Genomic DNA, 25452 nt, shown 5'->3' on the forward strand with positions numbered 1-25452 from the left:
TCGTGGAGTTTAACATCTTAGTGAGGGTACATTTTTTTAAAAGGCAAGGCAATATATAAAATAGGGATAAAATAGTATCTAGGCGTGAAGCTTCCTCAAATGTTTGCTCTCTAATGGTAATGCAGTTGCCCTCAGAATTGATCAGTTTTCATCAAGCAGATTCCAAATAGTTCAGGCCCCCAGACAAGTTTTCAGAGAGTTAAGGCACTTTTATACACCATTCCTGAAATCGCTAAATTAAAAAAAAAAAAAATAAAAGGCATTTGTTAGTCACAGGTCGTTGGGCAAAATGTCATTCGTCTTTTGGGGCAGAACATGGTCTGAATAACTGTCAGCAGAAACTTCAAAGGCTGTGTTTTTCAGGTTTAATTGAAAGTAAGTTTGGTTGCACCAATTCTTTAAAGGTAAGAAATAGGACTTCTCAGTCAATTGGAATCAATTCCAGTTGGTTTTTTGAAGAGATGCAATTCCTGGGATATTATTGATACCCCTAGAAGGAAGATGTATCCAATGTACATTTTCTCCAATTTTGAGAACATTACTGTCATTACTCTTTTTTATTATTTATTTATTTATTTATTTTAATTAATTAATTTATTTATTTTTGGCTGTGTTGGGTCTTCGTTTCTGTGCCAGGGCTTTCTCTAGTTGTGGCAAGTGGGGGCCACTCTTCATCGCGGTGCGCGGGCCCCTCGCTATCGCGGCCTCTCATTGCGGAGCACAGGCTCCAGACGCGCAGGCTCAGTAATTGTGGCTCACGGGCCTAGTTGCTCCGCGGCATGTGGGATCTTCCCAGACCAGGGATGGAACCCGCGTCCCCTGCATTGGCAGGTAGATTCTCAACCACTGCGCAACCAGGGAAGCCCACTGTCATTACCCTTGTCCTAGAAAGTCAGAGAATGAGTTTGTTCTAGCTTTCTACAAATTTTGCATTTCATTCACAATGAAATAAAGAGCAAAAGTTATCTGAAATACTTTACATCTGCAAATTATTTTATACTTGTTATTCTTGGCTCATCAGATTAAATTGCAATCGGAACGTCTCCTTTATAAATGGAGAGTTGATCAGCTTTTTACTTCCCACCACAAGTTTATCTCACCACAGAAGTCATCTGTGGAGGAGGCATTCCGCCTGTAATAGGCTGGGCCTGAGGCCCTGGGCCAGCGCATCCTCAAGGGTGTGACCCTTGCCTGCCTGGACGCCTCCAGGGTCTTCATGCAACTGCAAAAGGTTTTTCCTTATCCGGGATCCTGTTTGACCAATACAAAGAAAGAAAGAACTGAAAAACAGAATAAAGGTTGCTTTAGAGTCAGAGATGAAGAGATTAAACACTGAGCTAGGGGTCAAGGTTTCAAAACCACCCTGACTGTATTCCCCCAGGAAAGTCTGATACTTTTTTCGTTTTGCATTGTTCACCCTAAAGGCTTCTACTTTCCTCAGGGCACCCCCAGAATGTCAGTGGGTCTGAGGCAGGGCTGGGAAGAGGAGTAGGGAGAGGGGATGCGGTGACTCTCTGGGTGGGGGGCACTCTGGGGCAGCCAAGGAAAAGCCAGCTCCCTCCTTTCCCCCCCCCCCCCCCGGGCGGCGTCCCCCCTGCCTCCCATCCTCCCCAGCGCCAGCCCTGTAGGGCTTTGGCCTCCTGACCCAGACAGAGCCGGGCGCTAGGGAGCCTGCGGCCGAGCCCGGGTCGAGCCGCCCCCAGCCTCGGGGCCGAGAGCCAAGAGTTCGAGGCCTCCCCGATCCGGATATGATGAAAAGGAGCCGCAGAGGGAGAAGTGTTTCTGGAGTATAGGCGCGCTGTAAGGGGGAAAGAGAGGCAGAGGGGAAAGAGTCCCCCTCGGAGGGGAGCCAGCGGGGCTGAGCTGGCTGGAAAGAGGAGGCGGAGAGCGCCGAGCGAGAGGAGCGGCGGCCGCCGCCGTTGCCGCCACTGCGGTGTACGCTGAGCGGGCGGGAGGAGGGGAGGGACACCCAGGGGTGGCCGCCGTCGGGCCAGCGCGACCCACGGCCCCTGCCGGAGCCTCGCTAGCTTTCCGAGGCGGAAGAGGAGGAGGAGGAAGGGGCTTTGAGTGAGTTGGGGGGATGCCGAGGTAGGTGGCGGTGCCCGGGGCGGGAGGAGGACGGGTTCTGATCCTAAATCCGATCTCCCTTCCAGCCTCTCCCACTTGGGTCCCCCCGCCCCACTTCGACCCCCTAGGACTCACTGCTGTCAACTTGCTGGGTAACAGTTTTCCTCCCGGGTTTCAAGTCAAAACTTCCCCGGGGTGGGGTTTGGGGGAGGGAAGCAGAGGGGGAGGGAATGTCCTGCAGGGGTGGTGTGCTCTTCTCTCAAAACACTTTTTTTTTTCAATCCCCGCCAGAAGCGGTCAGTTGCCTGCACCCAACATCTCCGAGCCCTTAGTGCGTCCGCCCCTCAGGGCGGCGAGCTAGGCGGAGGCGCGGCGAGGGCTCCGTGAAGCGGCCCATGTCCGGCGCGGGTGAAGCCCCCGCTCCCGGGCCCCAGCTCGGGGCCGAGGCGGGCGGTGGCCGGCTGGGCGCCGCGGCCCAGGGTGAGTGTCGCTTGCAAGTTGCAAGCTCCTTTGTCATTGTTGCATTTTAAAATGTGTTCGCACATTTGCTGCTTGGGGTCTGTGTGTGGGGAATCGGTGCGAGGACCGAGCCAACCTCGTCCTTGTGAACTTTTGCATAGTTAGCATTACTCGAGCAAGTTCTCCAGCATTGCAGCCCTAGATCAACAACCGGATAAGAGGGCGGGATCCGTTGGTCCCTCCACTCCCCCCTTCCTTTGGCTGCGGAGAAACAGGATGACAGGATCGCTTCTTTCTTAAGCATATGCATATCAGGGCCTAAGACCCGACAGTGTGGGCTCTGAAGCACTTCCCCACTACTTCTCTTCAGTTCCGTGCCTTCATCAGATCAAGGACTGCCGCAGCTTTCTGAACAAGCCTGCACTCTCCCTTCATCGTTCTGTTTCTTGTGGGCTCGTCTGCAACTCTGATAATCCAGGTTTCTGTGACCAATTGCTTTGGGATGGCTCATGCATACGTTTTCAATAACTGTTTTTGTTTTGAAATACACAGGCTTCAAAAGAAATGCTTTTCAAGAATGAATTAGCTCTTTGTGTTCTTCCAAAGCGTAAACACATTCAGACTGTAAAGAAAATACTTCTGTTTCTGGGAAAATTCCACAGTAAGCTTATTAACAAGTCAAACAGTGTCTTTTTTCTCTTGAAGGTAACATACTTCAGGTTTTCATTGCTGACAGAGAGCAGGGATCTTAATCTCCTGATGTATTTTCCTCTTAGGGTGGTTCTGATTTAAAGAGTTCTGACACTGATACAAACTAAATAATTTTCCAGGGCTCCAAAACCTATTTTACTTTTTCTCTTGATTTTAAGCCTATCTGATACACGCCCCCCGCCCCCGCCCCCTTTAGCAATAATGCAATGAGCTTCTTGGGATTCTTTTTGTTAAGGCAGTAAAGAGTGGAAAAGAAGAAGTTAATGTCGAACCCACAGTAGGTAAAAGCAGAAAACATCCATGGCTAAATTAAAATGTGGAATTCAAGGGCTGTTAAATTGAATTATCATTGTTTTTTTTTTTGTTTTTTTTGCTTCTAAACAGTGAGTCATTTTTTCTAAACAGAGAAAATCAGAAAATCAGAACTAGAATGATAAACACGTTTTCCCAGAAGCAGCCCATGTTCCTCACACTGTATTGCCAAGGCAATCATTTTCTTGTCATTAGGCATGCCCTCAGTAGTCATATCGACTCCTTGATGGGATGTTTAGGTTCACACTTGAGGTATTCATCACTATTGTTAACAAATGCTTATGTCAAAAATCAACCTCAAACACACTAGAAAAACGATTTAGAACTAGTGATATCTACAATGTCCAACTTTAATAATACACGTTTTTAAAGTCAGTAGAAGCTGCAGTGATAATGCACTGTACAGATGTAATGCTGTAAGGTATCACATGATCTGACTTTAAGAAACCAGCATCTAGAATGGTCTGAAGGAGAATGTGGACTGCATAAAACACATTATCAGTGTGGAAACTCTTGGGTTATGTTTTACCTGAAAATTGACTTAACCTCAGCAACATTTTTTTTTTTTAGTAGTTTAACTTTGACTCACCACATCCTCTAAGTAGGCATCAATTTAATTGTAAATGTAATATAAAGTTAAGTTTTTAAAAAAGAAAATCCTCAGAATCTTGTTAAAAGATTGTGTCTCGAACAAGCAGATTTCATAAGTTGAAAGAAAAAATGTTTTGGAGCAAGTGGGTAGGGAGAAAGCGTCAATATGTAGCTGCCATGGTTAGGGTGGTTTTATTGGTAAAGACGTTAGCGAAGAACCTTTGCCCGCAAGCCACTCTCCTCTTAAGCTGTTCCTCGAGTTCTTTCATCATCATCCTTCTGTCCTTGGGTTATTGATCATCTTTTCAGAATAATAGTTGAATAGTACTCTGGTAAGATAAGGCTGCTTAGTTAATAGAAACCTAATTTTAAAATTTTATATATTAAAATCAGTGAGAAAAATGGAATGTTCTATGAAAGTTAACAGAAAATGTCTTTTCATGAAGGGGAAGGATAAGATCAAGCCTTCCCCTGCGAACAAAGTACAATATATATGTGTATTAATATGTATGTGCATATATATACATATTATATCACATAAAGACATATGATATAATCTATACATATATTACTGTGTTGTGATGCACTATCTGTACTACTAACCAAAGGCATAGAAAGTTAAAGATGAAAGTAATTTTAGGGGGGTCTCTAGTCTGAACTCCCCATCAAATCTAGAATTTCTTTCTACATTCTTTCAGGTGGTTAGATAGACACCTACAGTGTAGTGCATTCTCCTTATCAGCATTCATAGTTATGAAAGTTTTTCATATTGAGAGCATAGCTCTCTCTCTTTACAGCTTCTCCCCTTTGGCTGTGATTCTGCAAGCACAACTCTGTTGCTCTGAAAGCATTAAAAATCTTATTTGTGCATTCTGAAAATTGTTACAGAGCAAGGACTTAAGCTCATATGCCCCAGGCTGTCAGAGGGAACCAGCATGGGTGTGGGAAGGTAGGGAGCAGTGGGGACTGTGGACTACTGTAGAGCTCAGGCCCAGGAGACGGTACTTCTCAGCTCCAGCTCATTGTTGCCATTTGGGTTAATATCTTCCGGTATTTCAAGAGATACTGGAAATACGGATTTTTATGTATCATTGCTCCCTTTTAAAAAGTTGGCAACTAATTAAATTCAATTTTTATCCAGGCCAAACAAAACAACCACACCTGCAGGCTGGAAATGGCCTGTATGCAGCTGATTTGTGATCTCTATTATAGAAAATAGAAAGTAAACCTGTGATTTAAAACTAGTTCCCTGTTTACGACAAGCTTCTGAAAGATTGACTTGATCTGCCTTCTCAAGCAAAGTACCTGTATAAGTGTCTCGATAAGTGAAGGACAATTTGGGCCAAACTTATTTTTGTTTTAAGAGAGAATGGATCTTGTATATGGGGTTCACCTAATTCTCATTTTTTTCTTTTTTGGATCAAGCATCTTAAAATTCATTGTGTTATCAACCCTGATAGGTATTTGCTTTTTTGTGCAAAAGTTATTAGAATCCATGTGGTCGAAAGAGCCTTTTAATTAAATGCTTCCGTATTTGTGACTTGTAACTAGAAGGTTCTTTAGAAATAACTTAGTCTAACTGGCTCACTTTCTGGAAGGGATGTCCAAGGACTTTAAGTGACTTGCCCAAGGTCTCATACACAGTAGAAATCAGGGTGTTTCGTGGTAAATGTGGTTGAAGTAGAGAATGAATACAGCTTTTTTCCTGTGGATGGATGAATTGAAGATAATCAGCTTTGGATACTGCGAATTGCTTGAGCCTGTTCCGGCCCCTGCAGCCCCCCTCCCTCCCCCATTGCATTTGCCAAGATTTAGACTGTTGGACTGTGTGCTGGAATATTCTTTAATGTGATAATGTGTGATTTAATGCACTCTTCTCTCTTGGGAGAGTCCTCTGAGACTATTAGGCGGACTTTTCATAGCAGGATGCAAAATGCCAGTAAAGTTAATTAAAAATAATTTAAAATAGAAGCTAGGGAGAAGATGTTCAAGTTGAAATTACACAAGAAGAGCTTTGACTTAGAAGCTTAGCTGATTTGTCAGGAATTTATAGTGGCTAATCAGGTTTCCTGTATGGGAAGCCTGTTTATTTCAATTATACCATGTACGCTCGTAATATCCATATTCTTCAACTTTTATCATATCGTTTTATCCTTTTGATTAAGAATGGCATTTCTCAAAGTGTGTCATCTTTGGGCAGCTTCTATCTCTGGTCCTCAATCGGGGACGATAGTGCCTTCCAGGAGACATTTGGCAACCTCTCAAGACGTGTTTGGTGGTCGTAACAGGGGTGGGGTGGCTACTCTGGGGATGTAGTGGGTGGAGGCCGGGGATAACGCTAAACATCTGACCGTGCACAGGACAGGGCAGCTCCTCGCAACAAAGAATTATCTGGCCCAGAATGTCGATGGTGTTGACGTGCTATCCTAGTCTCTCAAGGCTACTGACATCTTTGGCTCCACTCCAGGGTTGCAGAATCAGCATCTTGAGAGTAAGACTCAAGAATCTGCATTTTTAACAAGCTCCAGGTGCTCTTTATCTCTAGTTGAGAATCATTGTTTTTAGAGGCTTTTATCTGTAGAAAGACATACTATATATATATATATATATTTGGTAGAAAGCCTTAAAAAAATCTTGAGGAAAGTCCCCTTTTCAAACTCCAAACTTTAAATCATATCACTCCACGTGTACCGTCTCTTAGAGCTCGCCAGCATTTTTATCCCGTATCCCAATTAAGAAAACTAGGCCTGAGTATTCATCCTCAAAAAAGTTTCCTGTCAAGATTATATGTACTATAGTACAAATATATTGTGAATATTAGAAAAGAAATATATGAATAAAAATTTTAAAGGATGAGGTAAAATTAAGTAAATAAATAGACCTTTTAATACTTTCTTCTGCCACCTCAGTAGATATTTTTGTCCCACCACCCTACACTTCTCTTTGGGGATCCCAGCATTATGCAATAATAAGGAAAGAAGTCTCTAATTTGCATGTGAGCTGTATTCACTTGTAAATTGGATTTTTGGAATCTGAATTATCTTTTCTCATAGAAACAGAATGATAAGTTATGTTTACCTCCATAAGCTCAAAAGATTTTTGAAAATTTTATTACATTTTATATATTTACAATGATAAATTATAGAGAACATACTCTTATGATTCTGGCAACCACATACAAATAACCAAGAACAAAATTGAGTGAAACATTTTGAATACAGATGCTTGAGAAAGAACAGGCTTAACTGGAAAACTATAAGGAAACTTGTCTAGATTTGGAAGAGGATTTGGGGGCATTTTCAAGCACCTTGGACTTTATATTCCCAATTCTTTTTTATGCCTAAAGGAACTAATGTTCATTTTACAAGTTTAGTTAGAGAAGTGCAAGCCTTATCAGCTAGGCATAGTCATTTTCCCTCTGCTAAGTAAAAGAATCAAATGCATAAGAGGAGGATGTAACTGGGAAAAAACTAAGAGGGGAGGGAGGAAGGAAGTGGTTAAAAAAAGTACGACTAAAAAGTGTTTGGAGAGGTTGAAGTGTTTGAGTTGAGAACTCAGATTAAAGTTCTAAGGGATAGCATGGTATGAACTGAGCTGGAGGGGACCATGTTAAGAAACAAGATGATGGCACAAAATCTTGAGAGAGGGAGCACTGCTTACCCTGAAGTAGGCCCTAGTATATATTTGTGGAATAAATGATTGGGTAAATGGAGGGCTTGATTGCTGTCCAGAACAAGTGTGAGTCATGGCAGCAAAAGGGAATGAACAGCATCGGTTTGGGGGTAAGGGTGGAGGATGGGACTAGGGAAAGCTTTTATATGTTTGTGTTTATAATTCAGGATACTTGTATAGAGGATAAATTTTTTTTTAAATTATTTATTTATTTATTTTATTTATTTATGGCTGTGTTGGGTCTTCGTTTCTGTGCGAGGGCTTTCTCTAGTTGTGGCAAGTGGGGGCCACTCTTCATCGCGGTGCGCGGGCCTCTCATTATCGCGGCCTCTCTTGTTGCGGAGCACAGGCTCCAGACGCGCAGGCTCAGTAGTTGTGGCTCACGGGCCTAGTTGCTCCGCGGCATGTGGGATCTTCCCGGACCAGGGCTCGAACCTGTGTCCCCTGCATTGGCAGGCAGATTCTCAACCACTGTGCCACCAGGGAAGCCCACTTATTCATTTTTGAATCTCCTAAAACCAGACACAGTGTCCAAATTTTGTTCAATGGAATTGATGTGGTTGGGCAAAATATTTAATATGGGAGAAGGTGGAAAGGTAGAAATTTAAGGTAATCCACAGGTTTGCTTTTTAGCCTGAGTGGAAACATGGGAGGGGCTGCTGAGTCTTCTTTTGATCATGTTGGTTCCATGGAACTCATCCTTAAGCCATGACAGCCAGTAGGCCACTGAAAAAGAGAATTTGTTACTAGGAGAGTGGTGAGGGTCAGGCGCACAGACTGAGAGTTCACCACCAAGTAGCTGATGGATGGGCACAAGAGTGAGAGAGAGAGGACTGAAGACAGATTTGGGAGAATGGCTGCCCTTTTGGGAGGAGAAGGAAAAGAATACAGAAAGAGAGTCCATAAGGATTGGGCACAGAAGTGTTAGGTGTTTAGAGGTCATGGAAGATGAGAAGAGTTCTGGTTTGTTAAGGGAGAAGCAGGGGATATAGAAGGCTCCTTTTGGATGGGCGGATTTTGAGCATGTCCACCACACACTAATGGAAAGAAAGCCAGGGGATAGAGAGAGAAGAGATGAAAGAGCATGGGGTGGGGCCGTGCTGCAGTGGGTGTTTGTAATTGAAAGAGTAACATTGTAGGAAGGAAGGAGATGATGAGATCAGTCTTAGGAAAGTTGGGAATGTTCCCCTTTGAGATGGGGATGGGAGAAAAGGATGAGTGATCATCTAGAGAAAATTTCATGTGAGAAGGAGATTATTGAAGGCCTAGATGTTCTCAGCAAAATAGATGTAACATTTGCTGAGAGCAAGGGGGGGTGTTAGGATGAGTCAGAAAAGATTGGGAAGAATGAAGAATTCAAGAGGGAGTCAATCTGGGGCAAACAAAAGGACTGCTCAGTAACACTGAGGGCTTAACAAAGAATGAACGGCATGAATTTTTAGTGGACACGGTCAGCATGGTTGATTGCCTTTCTCAGCAAGAAGCATTAGGGACCTTGGGAATAGAAGCAGATAGAATGGATTTTTGGAATTAGCATAGGGTTGGAAGTTGGCAGAATGGAAGCAGTGGAGGGCCTGGGGCAAGGGAGGAGGATTAGGCATGTGTGGGAAGAGTGTCTTTGTACCAACTGATCTTGTGTTCCAGGCTGTATGGGGAGCTGGAGAGACCAGCAATGCAATTAGCAGGCTATGATTTCTGGCCAGCAAGAATCATGCCTGTTGGCCTTGTTTGGTCAGTTCACATACAAGGATTTAATATACATAACTGAGTGACCTTTACAGGGCTGCTGGGGAAGCTGTGGTATTTTTGGGTGTGTAAGAGCCTTTCCTGTTTCTTTGAACCTCATTTCCTGGATCTTGGTGAGGTGATTTCATGGAAAGTTCTAATAACAGTGTGCAATTATTTTACTAGCATTATATTTTTATAATAAAAGATTTTGGGGAGAAGGAAACACATAAATTGTCACAGTCTAAAGTTAGGCCATTTGCAAATGGAAAATTAGTTAGAACAACAACAAACAGAGGAGGGAAACAGTTCAACCAAATTGTTTTTCTGAGTCAATGTAATTATTCTACTGTATAAAGGCATGGGATGTGATTTTTATGTTTCTATTCCGAAAAATCTTTACTCAATTTTTATTAAGAGGGGATTGATCCTGCACTGGCTAGAGTCTAGATGTTTGGATAGTTGAACTTTGGTGATTCATTGGAGCAGATAAAGATGCTGCAGCCCTTCCTGCTATCTTAATCAGTCCTGGGTTTTAGATGATTTTCCCTCTCTGTCTTTACCTTTTTCTCTCTGTGTCTCTCTTTTTCCCCCTCCTCTCCCTCTTGCCATTAACCCTTTACTGAAGTTACTTAAACTTTTCATATTTTCTTTTGACATTAGCATACACATCCTGAAGGAGGTAAGCTTTTTTACTGTAAGTTTTTGAAACTGAGTTGTATTTTATAGATTCTAATCACTTAGTTCACTAAGTAGGAACTATGAAGAGTTATCTTAACATTAATTTCGTTTGTGGTTTCTACTTGAAGTCCACTTCTGTTTTCAGATTCACACCCACATGATCTGAAGTAAGATGATTCATATGCATGTGCTTTTATGCCCGATTTTTAAGTAGTTTCAGGAATAAAGTCTGAAATACATTTTCATGCTAGCATATATATTTTATCAAATATATCGACATATTTGAACAGGAAACCCTGTCAACAAATATGTCTTGTGTGGCTACTAGGTAGAAAATCCCGTGACGATTGAAAATGTATAACACATCGTTCTGCCCAGAAGGAATTTGTAAACTAGGTGAGAGAGAGGATGATGTTTACATGTGTGCCAAATTAAATTGTAATCCCTTGTCTAAATATCAATTCAAGATTACGACAAGTACCATGTGACAGATGAGTTTATGGGCAGTTGCCAGCTTACTGGTACAGTTCTGGCTTCTGGAGGTTGAGAGCGAATCTCAGAATAACGAGTCAGTTTTGTCTGGGTTGGGCTGTGAGTGACCCCAGCTGAAGAAGGCACAGTTTGTAGGTCTTCTTGGTTTGGATTATTCAGAGTTGAGCACCAAAAATAAGGTACCTTGTGGTTGAGCAGGTGACAGGCCCTCTGAAGGCAGGTGGCAGAGGGCAAGGGAACCAGCTTCCTCTCCTCACTTTCTCTACTCCAAGAAATGGTCCTCCTACTCTTTTTCATAGGGGATCAGTCTTTAATCTTCTGGGTCTCTACGAATATAGACCTACCCTGTTCTTATTTTTTCCATCACATCATCCAAGCAACCTGTAGGATTTTAGGAAAATTTTCTGAGGGGTTTTACTCTTTATTTCTTACTGAGATACAAGCTGAAATTATGGAGCATGGGAAAGGTGTAGGAGTTTACAACCTTAAAATATGTACAATGTTAAAATAACTATCAGTTTTTCATCCATATGCAAAATGAATTTAATTCTTACTGAGCCAAGGAGTAGCATGTTCAATCTTTATGTTAGAAAAATATTTCTGATTGGAGCAGAAAAAGATGGGAGGCCCTGGTAGTGGGTATGGGCGAGAAAGTATAGATTTAAGAGAAATTGGGATGCTGTAACTAACAGGATCTGGTAATTGATTGTTGGGGCAGGGGAAATAAGGGGAAGATAGAGAGCTAAAAGTGATTCCATGAATACCATTGACCAATATACAGACTACAGTTGGAGAAATAGGCGGGGACTGAAGAGAAGTGGTGATGAATTTTGGGAAATGTTAAGTTTGAATTGCTAAAGATATAGTCGTGTAGAGTTGAAACTCCAAATCTACAGGTCAGGGCAGGAATCAGGGTGAAGGTAATGGATCTACAAGTTATCCTCCTGGAGGTGACTGAAACTGTGGAAGTTAATGAGATTGCAGAGGTTGTAAAGCCAAAATGGGTTGGTGGCCTTAAAGGAGAATTTAAAGTAGGCAGTGCCCCAAAGAGATGGTCCAGAAGGTCAGAGGCTGTGTTGGTGAATGAAATGAGAGGCTCCTGGTTTTGTCCTTTAGGAGAATTACCAGAGAGGAAGCATCCCCTGACTTCTAATTCATATCCGTCATTCTGAAGTCCAAGAAATCAATTTCAATATACTGCAAATTCTCTTATTATCTTATTTGTGGCTTCACCACTATTTGAAATGCTCTTCTCCATCCTCTCTGATTTATTTCAAGATCAGGCTCAAATCATAGCTTTGAAATGCCTTTACAAATTAAACAACTTCCTTTGGTTCACTTTTGACTTCCATTGGCCTTCCTTCTTGTAATAGTGCCAAATAAGGGTTTATTCCTTAACCAGAGAGATTGGGGCAGAAAGTGTTCTTGATAAAATCACTCAGTTTAACTGAGAAGTAACAGAAAAGTTTTAAAAATTGTGGCACTTAGAATAATGATGATGCTAAAAAACTAAAGATGGGTGTGTACCCTTATTTTAAAAAAGGGGAAGAAGGTAATATCCTCAATTCCTTTTTATATTGTAACAGGGTTAATTGACTGCTGAGTAGGGGAACTGCTATAGATATGGTATCTCTGGATTTCAACAGTCAGTAAGGCAAATTCTTTCATGATAGCTTTTTAGATAAGAGTAAGAAGACTATCGTGCTTATAAAAGTGGATAGAATATGGAAGAGGGAAGATTAGGTTTTGATTGCAAAGAGCAAAATATGATGAATCAGTGAAAATTATAAGTAGATTTTAGACAATTGTGGGGAAGTCTTTGAATAATTAAGGCACCCTAAGTTGAAGTAAGCTGTCTTCTGAGGCTGTTTCCCTATCCCTGGAAGTATTCATGCCTACTCTCCTTGGCTTATTCCTGGCGATGCTGGATGTTGATTGTTTTCAACTGAATTCATGTTTTCAGGTTGGGCTAAGAGATCTTTATGAGCCCATGTCACTCCAAATTCCGTGAGCCTATGAGAGTTTGGCTTTAATATGAGTATATTTGCTGGTAGAAAGAACACAATTGAACTTGTATCTGAGGAGGCAGGAGTCAGGGGTCAGTTATCCTGAAAATACATTTTTAGGATGAGGAACTTTAGATTTAGATGTAAGAGGTGCAGGAGATTAAGATGACTGAGATAATGTGTCCTGGTCCCCTGCCTCACCCTGCCTTTATCTAACCTCCCCACTACTTTTTTCTTAATGGAAAGTGTCTAATTCTTTCTCCCCCCATTTATTTAGAGCCCAGATTATTGAGAGATTATTTGCACTACTGCTGCATTTTGCACCTATTCATTTGCGTATCTGTATTCAATTGCATATTCATGTAATTTTTTTGTAATTGTTTTCCACTTTGCTGTGTATAAAACCTGTTGTTCTCTACCCACCCACAACCTGTAAACTAGTTGAGTCAATGTCATTTTTCTCATTCTTTTGAATCGAAACACACCATAAGCTTCTAAATGTGTAAGAAGCCCTTTGAAGGAGTAAATTTAGATTTTGCTCAGAATCTTATTATTTTTCAAAGTAATGGTAATAACAATTAGTTGATTAAATTGATTTAAGCATTTAATTCGTTCAACAAACATAGTATATCTGATTATATAATAACTTATAAAATTACGAAATTTTGTGCATATGCTCATTCATCTGTTAAAGATGCTTTGGTTATCTTAAAATGTTGTTTTGGACAATGAGATTTTAATCTGTGTTAGAACATTAGGCTAAGCAGGTAGGTTTTGTAGTGTTTCTTAAAGGTCATTAAGCTTGAGGGATTTTTTTTTTTTCCTTTTTTTGTATCAGTGAAGAAGTAAAATTCCAGAGCCTCAGGTCTTCCTGAAAGCTGCCTTATCTTTGGTTTTTAAAGGTTACATTTGGGAAACATTTGTAGATTTCCACATTGTTCTTAGCCTCTGGGAAATAGAGACCCAGATTTTTTTTTTTTTTTTTTTTTTTTTACTTTTCCCAGACATTTTAGTCTCAGATTACTTGAGATTTCATAATCCGGAATACACATAGATGATCTGAAATAATGCTGGTATTTGGAAGAGTAAAAATGAAATGGTTTAAAGTTTACAGATAAAGGAGGTATGAATATAGATTGCATAGCAGTAAGAATATACATATTATATAGATTATAAATGATTTATCATAGATTAAAGTCAAATATTTAATTGAAGTAGATCTAACATGCAACAGTCCCAAATTTTAAGCATGAAGAAAGCGGCTAGCGCTCCTTTCTATAAGAACTGAGTGAATTGTATACTGATTAAGTTTTATGAGGTTTTATAAGGATATCTGCCAAGGACCATCATTTATATTAGTTCTTCGCAAAGTAAGCATATAAAGTACGGATAACAAGTAAACCAATGTACTTGATGATTGGCTCGTGCATTTACACCTACCTCTGCCTAGTTCAAAAGAACATTTGAGGTAACTTATAAGAGTACATTTTTAAAAAGAGATTCAAACAGAATAATGGGAAGTATGGGTAGCCCAGGAGATCCAAACCTGAGGGAAAATAGAAATGTACAGGTATAACTGTAGGGTCCAACCCGGTTACTCAATTTTGTCTGCAAATTTGAGGCAAAAAGAAAACATTTTTCCCTCATATGATTTTCATTGTCCATAAGGAAAAAAAAATAACATATAGCTTCTCAGAGGAAGGAATAGTTTTCCTTATATTCAGTCTGGAAACAGATTTCTAGCACAGTTTCTTACATAGGGATTACTGAATAGATAGATACTGTCCTCAACAGTATCCCTAAGGTTTTAAAAAGGTGCTTATTTTAATGACACTTAACGTAATACTAATAGCAAGTGTGAATGAGCCCTTATGGTATACCAGACATTCTGCTTTCCAGGCATGGTTTCGTTTATTTCCGCATCCACCTTCTGATGTAGGTACTGGTGTTATTCCCATTTTAAAGATTAAGAATCTGACAAAGGTTATGTAATTTGCTCAGGATTCACATAGTTAGTGGTGGACCCAGGCACTCTGATTTTAAATCCTGTGCTCTTAACCATTTCTCCAGTAAAAAGTACAGTTTAAGGATAGTATTTCTGTCCCAGAGAACCTAATGAGAGTCTTTTTTTTTATCAGGAAGGATTCAAATATCTGGACTTTTAGGTGACAATACTGTCTCTATTTCTTGGAAAACCATGGCATGATCAGTATTGTACATGTTTTAAAAGTTCATTAGTAACTTTGACAAACTCATTTCATCCTCATACAACATTACTAAATTCTTCTGTTACTCTTATTTGTTAAAACCATTTAACTATTGAGATAATAAATGTGCTTGACTACAAACTGATGGAAAAAAAATCCCTCTTCAATAGTTTGAATGATTGTCTTATAGAAGTAAGTTTAAGTTTATTATTTCTACCTACAGTGGGCAGAACTAGAACTAGTTAAAGATCACCTGTCGGTGTATTTGTGCTCAAAATAAAGAACAACTTACTACTGAATCAAACTGACGAAGAATAGAGTATGTTCCTTTATGGGATATGATTCCTTGAAATTTTGGAGAAAGACTGAGTATTGCAGGGGGCTTTCTATCCTGGGAGGGATATGATATTAGCTGAGCTGCAAGATGCTTTCCAACTCTGCATTTCATCATTCTATTTCCAATTGAATATCTATTTCTGAGACTTACTCTGTAATCTCATCAGTAAAATTGAGCTAACGTTTTCTTTATTGTATGGTCGATGGGTTCTGAAGATCAAATAAATATTATATATTAAAGTCCTTTGAAAATTGCTAATACTGTAACTATAATAATTCATTAATTCTTTCAAGAAAAGGAAGCATTTTTTCTTTTCTTTTTTTCTTATTTAATAATTACATACCAGCTGAGTGGCTGTTATATGGCACATATAATATTTTACATGTATTATTATCCAATTGATTTATTTTTAATACATTTAGATTTTTCTCTCTTGTTAATCACCATTCACTTATTTTATTCCCCAACTGCCTGAGATAAGTGAAACTCAAAGTTTTAAATTTAGATAATGCCAACTAGGTAAAATATTGTACAATTTTAAATCAAATGGAAATTCTGTTTACCTGAATCTGTCTCATTATCCTTTAGCAAGAAAAATCAAGATTGGAGACAGATTGCTTCTCACCATCATGCCCTTCTTTAGAAAAATAGCAAAAAATAAAGATCCTGTAAGATAGACAGTCATTTCTGAGTAGGACATATTATAAATTGATCCTTTAGAACTCTTACTTTTTTCCTTTGACTCTTTGGTGTAATTCATGCTCATCATTTTCTTTGAAAATTAACTCAAATCCAGTGCTTTATAGAGGGTTTTCTAGGTTTTTCTCCACTTCATTCTAAACACCCTACAGTGTGTATATGAAGTTTTGGCTCTGTTGTTTAGCCCTTGCGCAGACTCAGATTTACAGATTTTTAGAGCCAAAAAAGTTCTCTGCAACCATCCAGCTCAGTGCCTTCATTTCTGGATAAAGAGAATGAGACTCAGCCCCAGTCACACAGCTGGTCAGTTTTTGAGCCAGAATTATGACCCAGGGCAGTTTTCATTCCCTTCTGTTTTGTAGTTGTTTGATTGTTTTGTGTGTATGTTTGGTCTCCCCAGCTAGAGGATTCGTTGTCAGGGGCCAAGCTTTTTTCCCCTCTTCCAAAGATTCTTCTGCATTGTCCCTATTCAGTGGACGCGCAATAGAATGCTGGGAAGCTAGCCTTTTGGTAGCAGATGCCAGTGGTATATGACTATCCTTTGCTCTAGTGCTATTTTTAAACTGTCTTCAATTTTTGTATTAATATTGAAAGCATATTTCTTATATGTTTATCTATTAGTGGGACTGTTTAGTGTTATATGTAATTCAGGTTTGGTATTCTCAGAGTTGTCCTGACACAGAGACAGAACTAAATACCTCTGTATTAATTACTGATTAGATAAAATTGTACTTTCTGATAACTTGGAATACTGTGACAAAGGGGATGAGAAGCAAGGTCCGTGTCTCAGTGTTTGATGGGCTCTTCTAAGTTTTCTCTAAGTTGTATAGTACAGAAGAGCTTACCTAGCACAGTGCCCCTCAAACCTGGCCATATATGATGATGACACCCCCCTCCCCCCATACCACCTGAATTGGGACCCCTGAGGTTGGGACTTGTGTATCTTTATGTTTAAAGTGCTCTGTGGTAGAGAACCATTGGCGTGGAAGAACAGCATCATTGAGATAAGGTCCCCTGTTAAGAGAAAGTTGCTAAGTTGGGAAGGAGTGCTTGTATATATATAGTTGGAGAAGAATGGATGTGTATATAGAAATCTTGTAGAAAGATACAGATTGATTTTTTGCATCATTGAAATTACTTGATTGCTTTTGGGATATGTCTTTTGGGCCCACATAGCAGTTGGATTGCAACTACAAACCTTCATAAAGCCAGAAAGGAATTAACTAAATAAGGACTATGACTTCTGCTGCTGCAATTCAGAAGTGATAGACAATCTACACTGATAACAGAAATCTGTTATAAGAAACTGCTATTTTGTCATCTTAATGAGTAGTGGCTAACCCAAACCTATTGAAAGTTGTAGTAAGATTGGTTCTGTGGCTGGACATCATGGGGCCCATTTTACAGTTATCTGTCAATTAAATCTCACTTTCATTGCATTTATTCAATATTAGATATAACTGCACACCATTTATGAGGCTTCCATATTGGTATTCCATTAAATGTTAAAGAGATGTTAATAAAATAAAAATAGATATGTTAGGAAATCACAGAACAGTCAAGTGGTCACAAAAGTTTATAAAAGTGGAGAATTGGCAGGTCAATTTAAACTTGGAGTTTTTTCTGAGCCTTGCTTTGGGCTGGGTTCTATGGATTATAGCAAAAGCCTGAGACCAACTTTTTTTTGTTTTTTAATTTAATTTTATTTATTTTTTTGTACAGCAGGTTCTTATTAGTTATCCATTTTATACATATTAGTGTATATATGTCAATCCCAGTCTCCCAGTTCATCCCACCACCACCACCACTTTCCCCCCGTGATGTCCATACGTTTGTTCTCTGCATCTGTGTTGCTATTTTTGCCCTGTAAACTGGTTCATCTGTACCATTTTTCTAGGTTCCACATATATGCGTTAATATACGACATGTGTTTTTCTCTTTCTGACTTCACTCTGTATGACAGTCTCTAGATCCATCCACGTCTCTACAAATGACCCAATTTCATTCCTTTTTATGGCTGAGTAATATTCCATTGTATATATGTACCACATCTTCTTTATCCATTCGTCTGTTGATGGGCATTTAGGTTGCTTCCATGACCTGGCTATTGTAAATAGTGCTGCAATGAACATTGGGGTGCATGTGTCTTTTTGAATTATGGATTTTTCTGGGTATATGCCCAGTAGTGGGATTGCTGGGTCATATGGTAATTTTATTTTTTAGTTTTTTAAGGAACCTCCATATTGTTCTCCATAATGGCTGTATCAATTTACATTCCCACCAGCAGTGCAAGAGGGTTCCCTTTTTTCCACACCCTCTCCAGCATTTGTTGTTTGTAGATTTTCTGATGATGCCCATTCTAACTGGTGTGAGGTGATACCTCATTGTAGTTTTGATTTGCATTTCTCTAATAATTAGGGATGTTGAGCAGCTTTTCATGTGCTTCTTGGCTACCTGTATGTCTTCTTTGGAGAAATGTCTAGGTCTTCTGCCCATTTTTGGATTAGGTTGTTTGTTTTTTTAATATTGAGCTGCATGAGCTGTTTATATATTTGGGAGATTAATCCTTTGTTAGTTGATTCATTTGCAAATATTTTCTCCCATTCTGAGGGTTGTCTTTTTGTCTTGTTTGTAGTTTCCTTTGCTTTGCAAAAGCTTTTAAGCTTCATTAGGTCCCATTTGTTTATTTTTGTTTTTATTTCCATTACTCTAGGAGGTGAATCAAAAAAGATCTTGCTGTGATTTATGTCAAAGAGTGTTCTTCCTATGTTTTCCTCTAAGAGTTTTATAGTGTCTGGTCTTACATTTAGGTCTCTAATCCATTTTGAGTTTATTTTTGTGTATGGTGTTAGGGAGTATTCTAATTTCATTCTTTTACATATAGCTGTCCAGGTTTCCCAGCACCACTTATTGAAGAGACTGTCTTTTCTCTATGTATATCCTTGCCTCCTTTGTCATAGATTAGTTGACCATAGGTGTGTGGGTGTATCTCTGGGCTTTCTATCCTGTTCCATTGATCTGTATTTCTGTTTTTGTGTCAGTACCATATTGTCTTGATTACTGTAGCTTTGTAGTATAGTCTGAAGTCAGGGTTTCTGATTCCTCCAGCTCCGTTTTTTCCCCTCAAGACTGCTTTGGCTATTCAGGGTCTTTTGTGTCTCCATACAGATTTTAAGATTTTTTGTTCTAGTTCTGTGAAAAATGCCATTGGTAATTTGATAGGGATTGCATGGAATCTGTAGATTGCTTTGGGTAGTATAGTCATTTTCACGATATTGATTCTTCCAATCCAAGAACATGGTATATCTCTCCATCTGTTTGTATCCTCTTTAATTTCTTTCATCAGTGTCTTATAGTTTTCTGCATACAGGTCTTTTGTCTCCCTAGGTAGGTTTATTCCTAGGTATTTTATTCTTTTTGTTGCAATGGTAAATGGGAGTGTTTCCATAATTTCTCTTTCAGAGTTTTCATCATTAGTGTATAGGAATGCAAGAGATTTCTGTGCATTAATTTTGTATCCTGCAACTTTACCAACTCCATTGATTAGCTCCAGTAGTTTTCTGGTGGCATCTTTAGGATTCTCTATGTATAGTATAATGTCATCTGCAAGCAGTGACAATTTTACTTCTTCTTTTCTGATTTGGATTCCTTTTATTTCTTTTTCTTCTCTGATTTCCATGGCTAGGACTTCCAAAACTATGTTGAATAATAGTGGTGAGAGTGGACATCCTTGTCTTGTTCCTGATCTTAAAGGGAATGGTTTCAGTTTTTCACCATTGAGAATGATGTTTGCTCTGGGTTTGTCATATATGGCCTTTATTATGTTGAGGTAGGTTCCCTCTATGCCCACTTTCTGGAGAGTTTTTTTTATCATAAATGGGTGTTGCATATTGTCAGGAGCTTTTTCTGCATCTATTGAGATGATCATATGGTTTTTATTCTTCAATTTGTTAATATGGTGTATCACATTGATTGATTTGCATATATTGAAGAATCCTTGCATCCCTGGGATAAATCCCATTTGATCGTGGTGTATGATCCTTTTAATGTGTTGTTGGATTCTGTTTGCTAGTATTTTGTTGAGGACTTTTGCATCTATATTCATCAGTGATATTGGTCTGTACTTTTCTTTTTTTGTAGTATCTTTGTCTGGTTTTGGTATCAGGGTGATGGTGCCCTCGTAGAATGAGTTTGGGAGTGTTCCTTCCTCTGCAATTTCTTGGAAGAGTTTGAGAAGGATGCGTGTTAGCTCTTCTCTAAATGTTTGATAGAATTCACCTGTGAAGCCATCTGGTCCTGGGCTTTTGTTTGTTGGAAGATTTTTAATCACAGTTTCAATTTCTTGTGATTGGTGAGACTAACTTTTGAGCCAAGACTTTTAGTTTTCAAAGGAGGCAAAGTTGGATAGACATGATTGTGATTTAATAGTAGTTACGTATTTATAATTTCTTGAATATAATGAGACAGAGGATGATAATTTTTCTTTTCTTTTTCAACTTGAGGACTCCTGGGATCATCTAATTCTAGAATTTCATGGATAAGAAAACTTAAAAAAAAATGTGATAACTGTCTCTTAATAAATATTCAGAGCAGGAAGAACTTTATTTTCCTCTTAGTAGTAGGTCACTACTAAGTTATGTGTGTACAGATCACATGGCATTTTCATTTAGTCAATGGAGAGTTGAGAGGGTCTGTGTTTTAGCACTTGAATATTGGACGTGATTCAAATGTGAGTCAAGTGTGTCTAGAGGCTTTATTCCTACGTATTTTCTTTTAGTCAGCAATGCTTCATAATGCCCTGGTTTCATGAATTAATTTTAATGGAATTAAACTTGAACAGCTCAAAATTATATAATTAATTTCATTCAGCTACAATTAGAGTTACTAATTGAATCAAGCCTACTAGCATGACACCTGGCGGCAGTCAGCTACATGACAGTAGCAGCAAGTACGTAGGACTCTGCGGTGAGAGAGTTCCTGTGTACTAGTGAGTTGGTAGAAAAAATCTTTTCTGTTGATCATCTCAGGAAGGCCTTGGGTTGACTGTAGCGGTGGAAAGATTTCTGGAGTTGTTTAAAAAAGTCAAGATTTTAATTGAAAGTAACACATCTCAGGAAGATTACATTTTCTCTAGGATAATGCTGAGTAAATGTTACATAAATCTAGAACATATTGGTTTAGCATGATTCTAATTTATATTTTACTGCTATCTGAATATGGTTTTGCTTTCTAAAAATACTTAGCGTTGAAGACCCTATTTTTTCAGAAATCTTAGCCTCTGGACTTATTCCTGAGTGTCCGTCTATTTTCATGTGTTGAAATGTGTTTTATGGCAGAACTTTTCAATTGTGAAATCCCCATGGTACATGAGAAATTTCTGCATATGCAGAAATTTTTTCCTTCCACTGGAAATGTTAATACAGTTGACTAACAACTTCTGTTTGAATCTCTTTCCTTTCCTTGCTTCCATGGTCTGACATTATCTAGTTTTTCTGCCTTCTCTGACTCCTTTCTAATTGTACAGACCCCCCCTTGATAGTCTTCTTTTAATATACTCACTCTTTTGGTGAGTGTATTCATTTGAATGGCTTCAGCAATCAGGTTTAGGAAGATGACTGTTTCTCGCTATATGTTGTTTGTGACTTGCAGATTCAAATGTTCAACACTAAACTCATCCACTAGACTGTAAACTCCATGAAGGCCTGGGCTGTGTCTTGTAACTGATTGTATCCCCACTGCATAGTATGATGCCCAGACATCTACCATGTACAAATATATATTTTAAAAATTATTCTCCTGGTCTCTAGGTTTTTCCAGTCAACTGCAGACTAAGAGAACTCAGTCAGCTCCAATCCCATCTTCTCTGATAATCTGTGAATCCTCTAGTTATTTTCTCAAAATTACCGCCTCTCCCATTTTTTATCCAGTTGTTGAAACTCTCATCAACTTCTGCCTGGACTGTGCTAAGTTCCCCTTTTAGTTTCCCTTACTCTGCTCTCCCTCTTAGATGCATCCATACTCCAGTGATTCTCAAGGATGTAAGTATAGTAGAATCACCTAAGCCCCCTTCCCCCAAATTAAATTAGAATTTTAGGTCATGGGGCCCAGGAATCTTTTTTAAAAAGTCCCCTGAGGTATATCTACAATCTATCATTCATCTAGCTATCTTGCTGGAAAAGTACATAACAAACTGTTAACAAAAATTATCCATTAGGAGTAGAGTGGGTTGAGAGTAGAAAATAGCAGGACTATTCCTTTTTCTTTGTAATTTTTGTATTTTTGGAAATTTCTCTCATGAATGTATATTTAAATGAATACATAATTTATTAATAATACATTGGTAATACAAGTGATTCTAGAAAGTCTAAATGTTTTATTCATGAATATGTATTTTAAAACAAATGTGTAATACTTTATTAACATCTTCTGTTACTCTATCCATTGAACTTTGAAATAAAACAACATGCAAGTCAGGTTCTCAGCCCTTCAGTAGACAGATGAGGAAACTACAGTGGAGGTACAGAGCTGAGATTCCAAGGGAAATCTATGCAATGCCAAAGTCTGTATGGCTCCCACTTCTCTATGCTGCCAGGCAATAAAAAATGAGTATATTGTAAAAAAAAAAAAAAAAAAAAAAAAAAAAGTCCCCTGAGTGAGTTAAAGTACAGTCAGGATAGAGAACCACTGGTGTGTACAAGTTCGTTAATTTTTCTTATGTGTGGCTTTGATTAGGCAATTCATAAAGATTCCGTGGCTACTGTCACTTATTTATCTCACTTTGAAATAAGGTTCAGATTTTTCACCTTGGTATTCAAATATCCATAGCATGTCCCCATTCAAACTTTTACCATCTTATTTCCTAATATCCCTCTTTAAGTACTTCACAGTGCAGAAAGTTGGAACTTTTGCACAGGTGTCTGCTTTTTGAGTTCACCCATGCTGTTTTTCCACTTGGAATGGCCTTTCTCCCATCTCTACTTTGAGAATTCCTGCTGATCTTAAAGACCATCCAACGTGCACCATTTTCTATAGCGCCTTTCTTGAGCTCTCAATCCTGATGAGTTTCTTTTTCTTCCTTTGAAACTTTTTTTTAAAGTGCTCTAGACCTCTTATAATGTTAATTTTACCTTATGTTATAATCTGCTTTTTGCCTGAGTTATGTTCCTAATAAGACATTACTTTTCCTTACTTCTTGGCTTCCCCCTTGAGAACCCATAAACCCACATATAAATCTCTCATCTTCTTTGATGCTGCCACCCCTGCCCTCTGCATGTATGGACTCACTTCCATCCTTGATGTAACCGTTCCACATTTTTCTATTATGGCAGATCATTTGCTGTTTCAACGACTTCTTTACAATAATCTTAACATAATTTTTACAGTAAAATCTTCAGTGCTAACCATATAGTAGGTGCTCAGTAAATCTCTGCTATTGAGTCAATAACATATGCAACAGTTGCTAGAGATACTAGTTACTAGAGATACTGTTCCCATTTCTTTAAATTATGGCAGATTTAGAAGCATTTAGAAAAAAATCTATAAAATGAAAAAATAGAGAAAAGTATGTAACATTTAATGATAATAAATATATATGTATTTTTTTTATTTAGAAAAATGTGATAAAGAAAATACTGAGAGAGATATAACTCAAGCCACTGATAGCTGCTTCACACATGGAGAGATGCAAGACCAGTCCATTTGGGGAAATTGTTCGAATGACGAACTCATCAGAAGTAAGTATTTTTGGAGAAAATTGGAGTGCTTTGGGGACATGACTATGATAGTATGCTCTCAGTTAATCGTCTGATATAATTCTGCTAGAAATCTGTAAATCAACAGAGTTCATCTGAAAGTGTTTTTCATGAGTCTTTTAAAATGCAGAGCTAAAAGTAGGGTATAAATAATACTATCTGTCAGCTTTCATCCCATCTTTAAAAAGGAAGAATTGACCTATACATTTTGGACTCCATCCTCAGAGAGATTTAAACAAAACTTAATACCTTCTTGAGCAGTGACTAAGTAGAAGTCAGACAGTTCTAAGTATGAACAGACTGTGAAACTAAAAAGATAAAGACGGAGGTAAAGGACAATGAGTAGTACTTTGGTAATGCCATGTGGTCCCTGTTCTTCTGGCCAAATGATTCCAAACTGTTTTTTACAGTTAACACTTTTATCACTACTTGGCTTCTTTTTATTCTCTTTCTCTTCTTAAAATTGCTCTGTAGAATATATAAGAAGCTTTGGTTTAGTTTTGTTTTACTCTGGGAATGCACTGAAATGTCAGTATCTTTTGAGTGCTATTCAGAATGCCTGTCAATGTCAGGTTTTACTTGTTCTGGTCGCTAAATTCCCCCAGGTGGATTCAAGATGAATTTGCCATATAATGAACAATTTTCTGTAGTGAATGTGTAAGTAGAAAGAACACTACTATGCCACACCTGGAAGGGCATAGGAGTACTACATCTTTTGAAATTCTCATTCATGGTAACAGAATTATCGTGTCACTTCTCAGTTTTCCAGAGAAGAGAGAGAAGAAGTTTTATTCTGGGAATCAAGTGTTGTTTTACTTTATGTTTTAAAATTTAATTCTTCAGTTCAGACAACTTCATAATACAGACCCTTTTTTGTGTTACATATTACATTTACTTTGAATCTTGGAATATTGCCTTTACTCTCTAGAATGCCCAGTATCTGTCCCTAACTGAAACCAAACAGAAAAAAAGCAGATAGAAGGAAAAAGGCAACTTTGTAGAAAACAAAAAATAACAATAGAAACAGTACTGAAGGAGACTTCAAGTTTTCAAACGAAAGTTCTAAAAGTGAGTGTGTGTTAGTTTAATTTTAGAACCATTTTGGTTTTTTACACTTTTCTATTTGGGAAGGGAATAGAAAGGAAATGAAACTCAGGAATTTGTGAGGAGCGAGATTTATATAGCTTTCTCCAAAGCATCAAATAAACATTATTTCAAGTAAACATTTATCGCCGAAACATATATTGGTTGTCTTCTATCTAAATATTGGCTCTACTGTTGTGAAACTTAAGGTTTTGTGAGATACTGGCATATTTTATCTGTGATTTCCCAAACAACCAGAGAGTTAGAGCGAGAAGGGGTCTTAGAGACAATTTTAACTTCACCTTTCGGGAGGCATAATTGTTTGCTCATTTTTTTCCCCCATAGTCACAGAATTTTAAGTGTGTGTGTTTCATTTAATTGATTTATTTCCCTAATCTCCCTTCCCAGGGCCCACACTAGGAAAACGTGAGTAAGAACTCTTAGGACAAAACCCAAAATATAAGTACTGTTGTGTAAGGATGTGGCGAGTCATATTAACATGTTAAAAAATTTTTGTGCTATTTGATGAAGCTCATTTTAGTTGCAGAATTCATACCATTAAAGGGAATGGATTTAAAATGAACTCCTCTCTCTGTTGTCTATACTGGTTACATGGACAGCGATAAAAAGAAAATACTGTAAAGCGCAGGAAATAGATT

The 25452-nt window shown here is 38.6% G+C and overlaps 1 protein-coding gene across 1 annotated transcript in view; it reads left to right on the forward strand.

The window, feature by feature from the left end:
- Window positions 1–1216: 1216 nt before the first annotated feature.
- MDFIC (MyoD family inhibitor domain containing) overlaps window positions 1217–25452 on the forward strand; it is a gene marked incomplete at its 5' end in the record, with an annotated part of 113042 nt that continues 88806 nt past the window's right edge. The window contains 5 exon segments of the mRNA XM_082400190.1: window positions 1217–1269; window positions 1271–1298; window positions 2359–2439; window positions 2442–2547; window positions 23570–23692. Coding sequence (XP_082256316.1) covers window positions 1217–1269; window positions 1271–1298; window positions 2359–2439; window positions 2442–2547; window positions 23570–23692 — 391 coding nt within the window.

This window comes from Balaenoptera borealis (assembly GCF_965194805.1).
Source record: "Balaenoptera borealis genome assembly, chromosome: 7".
In the NCBI taxonomy this organism is placed as follows: Eukaryota; Metazoa; Chordata; class Mammalia; order Artiodactyla; family Balaenopteridae; genus Balaenoptera; species Balaenoptera borealis.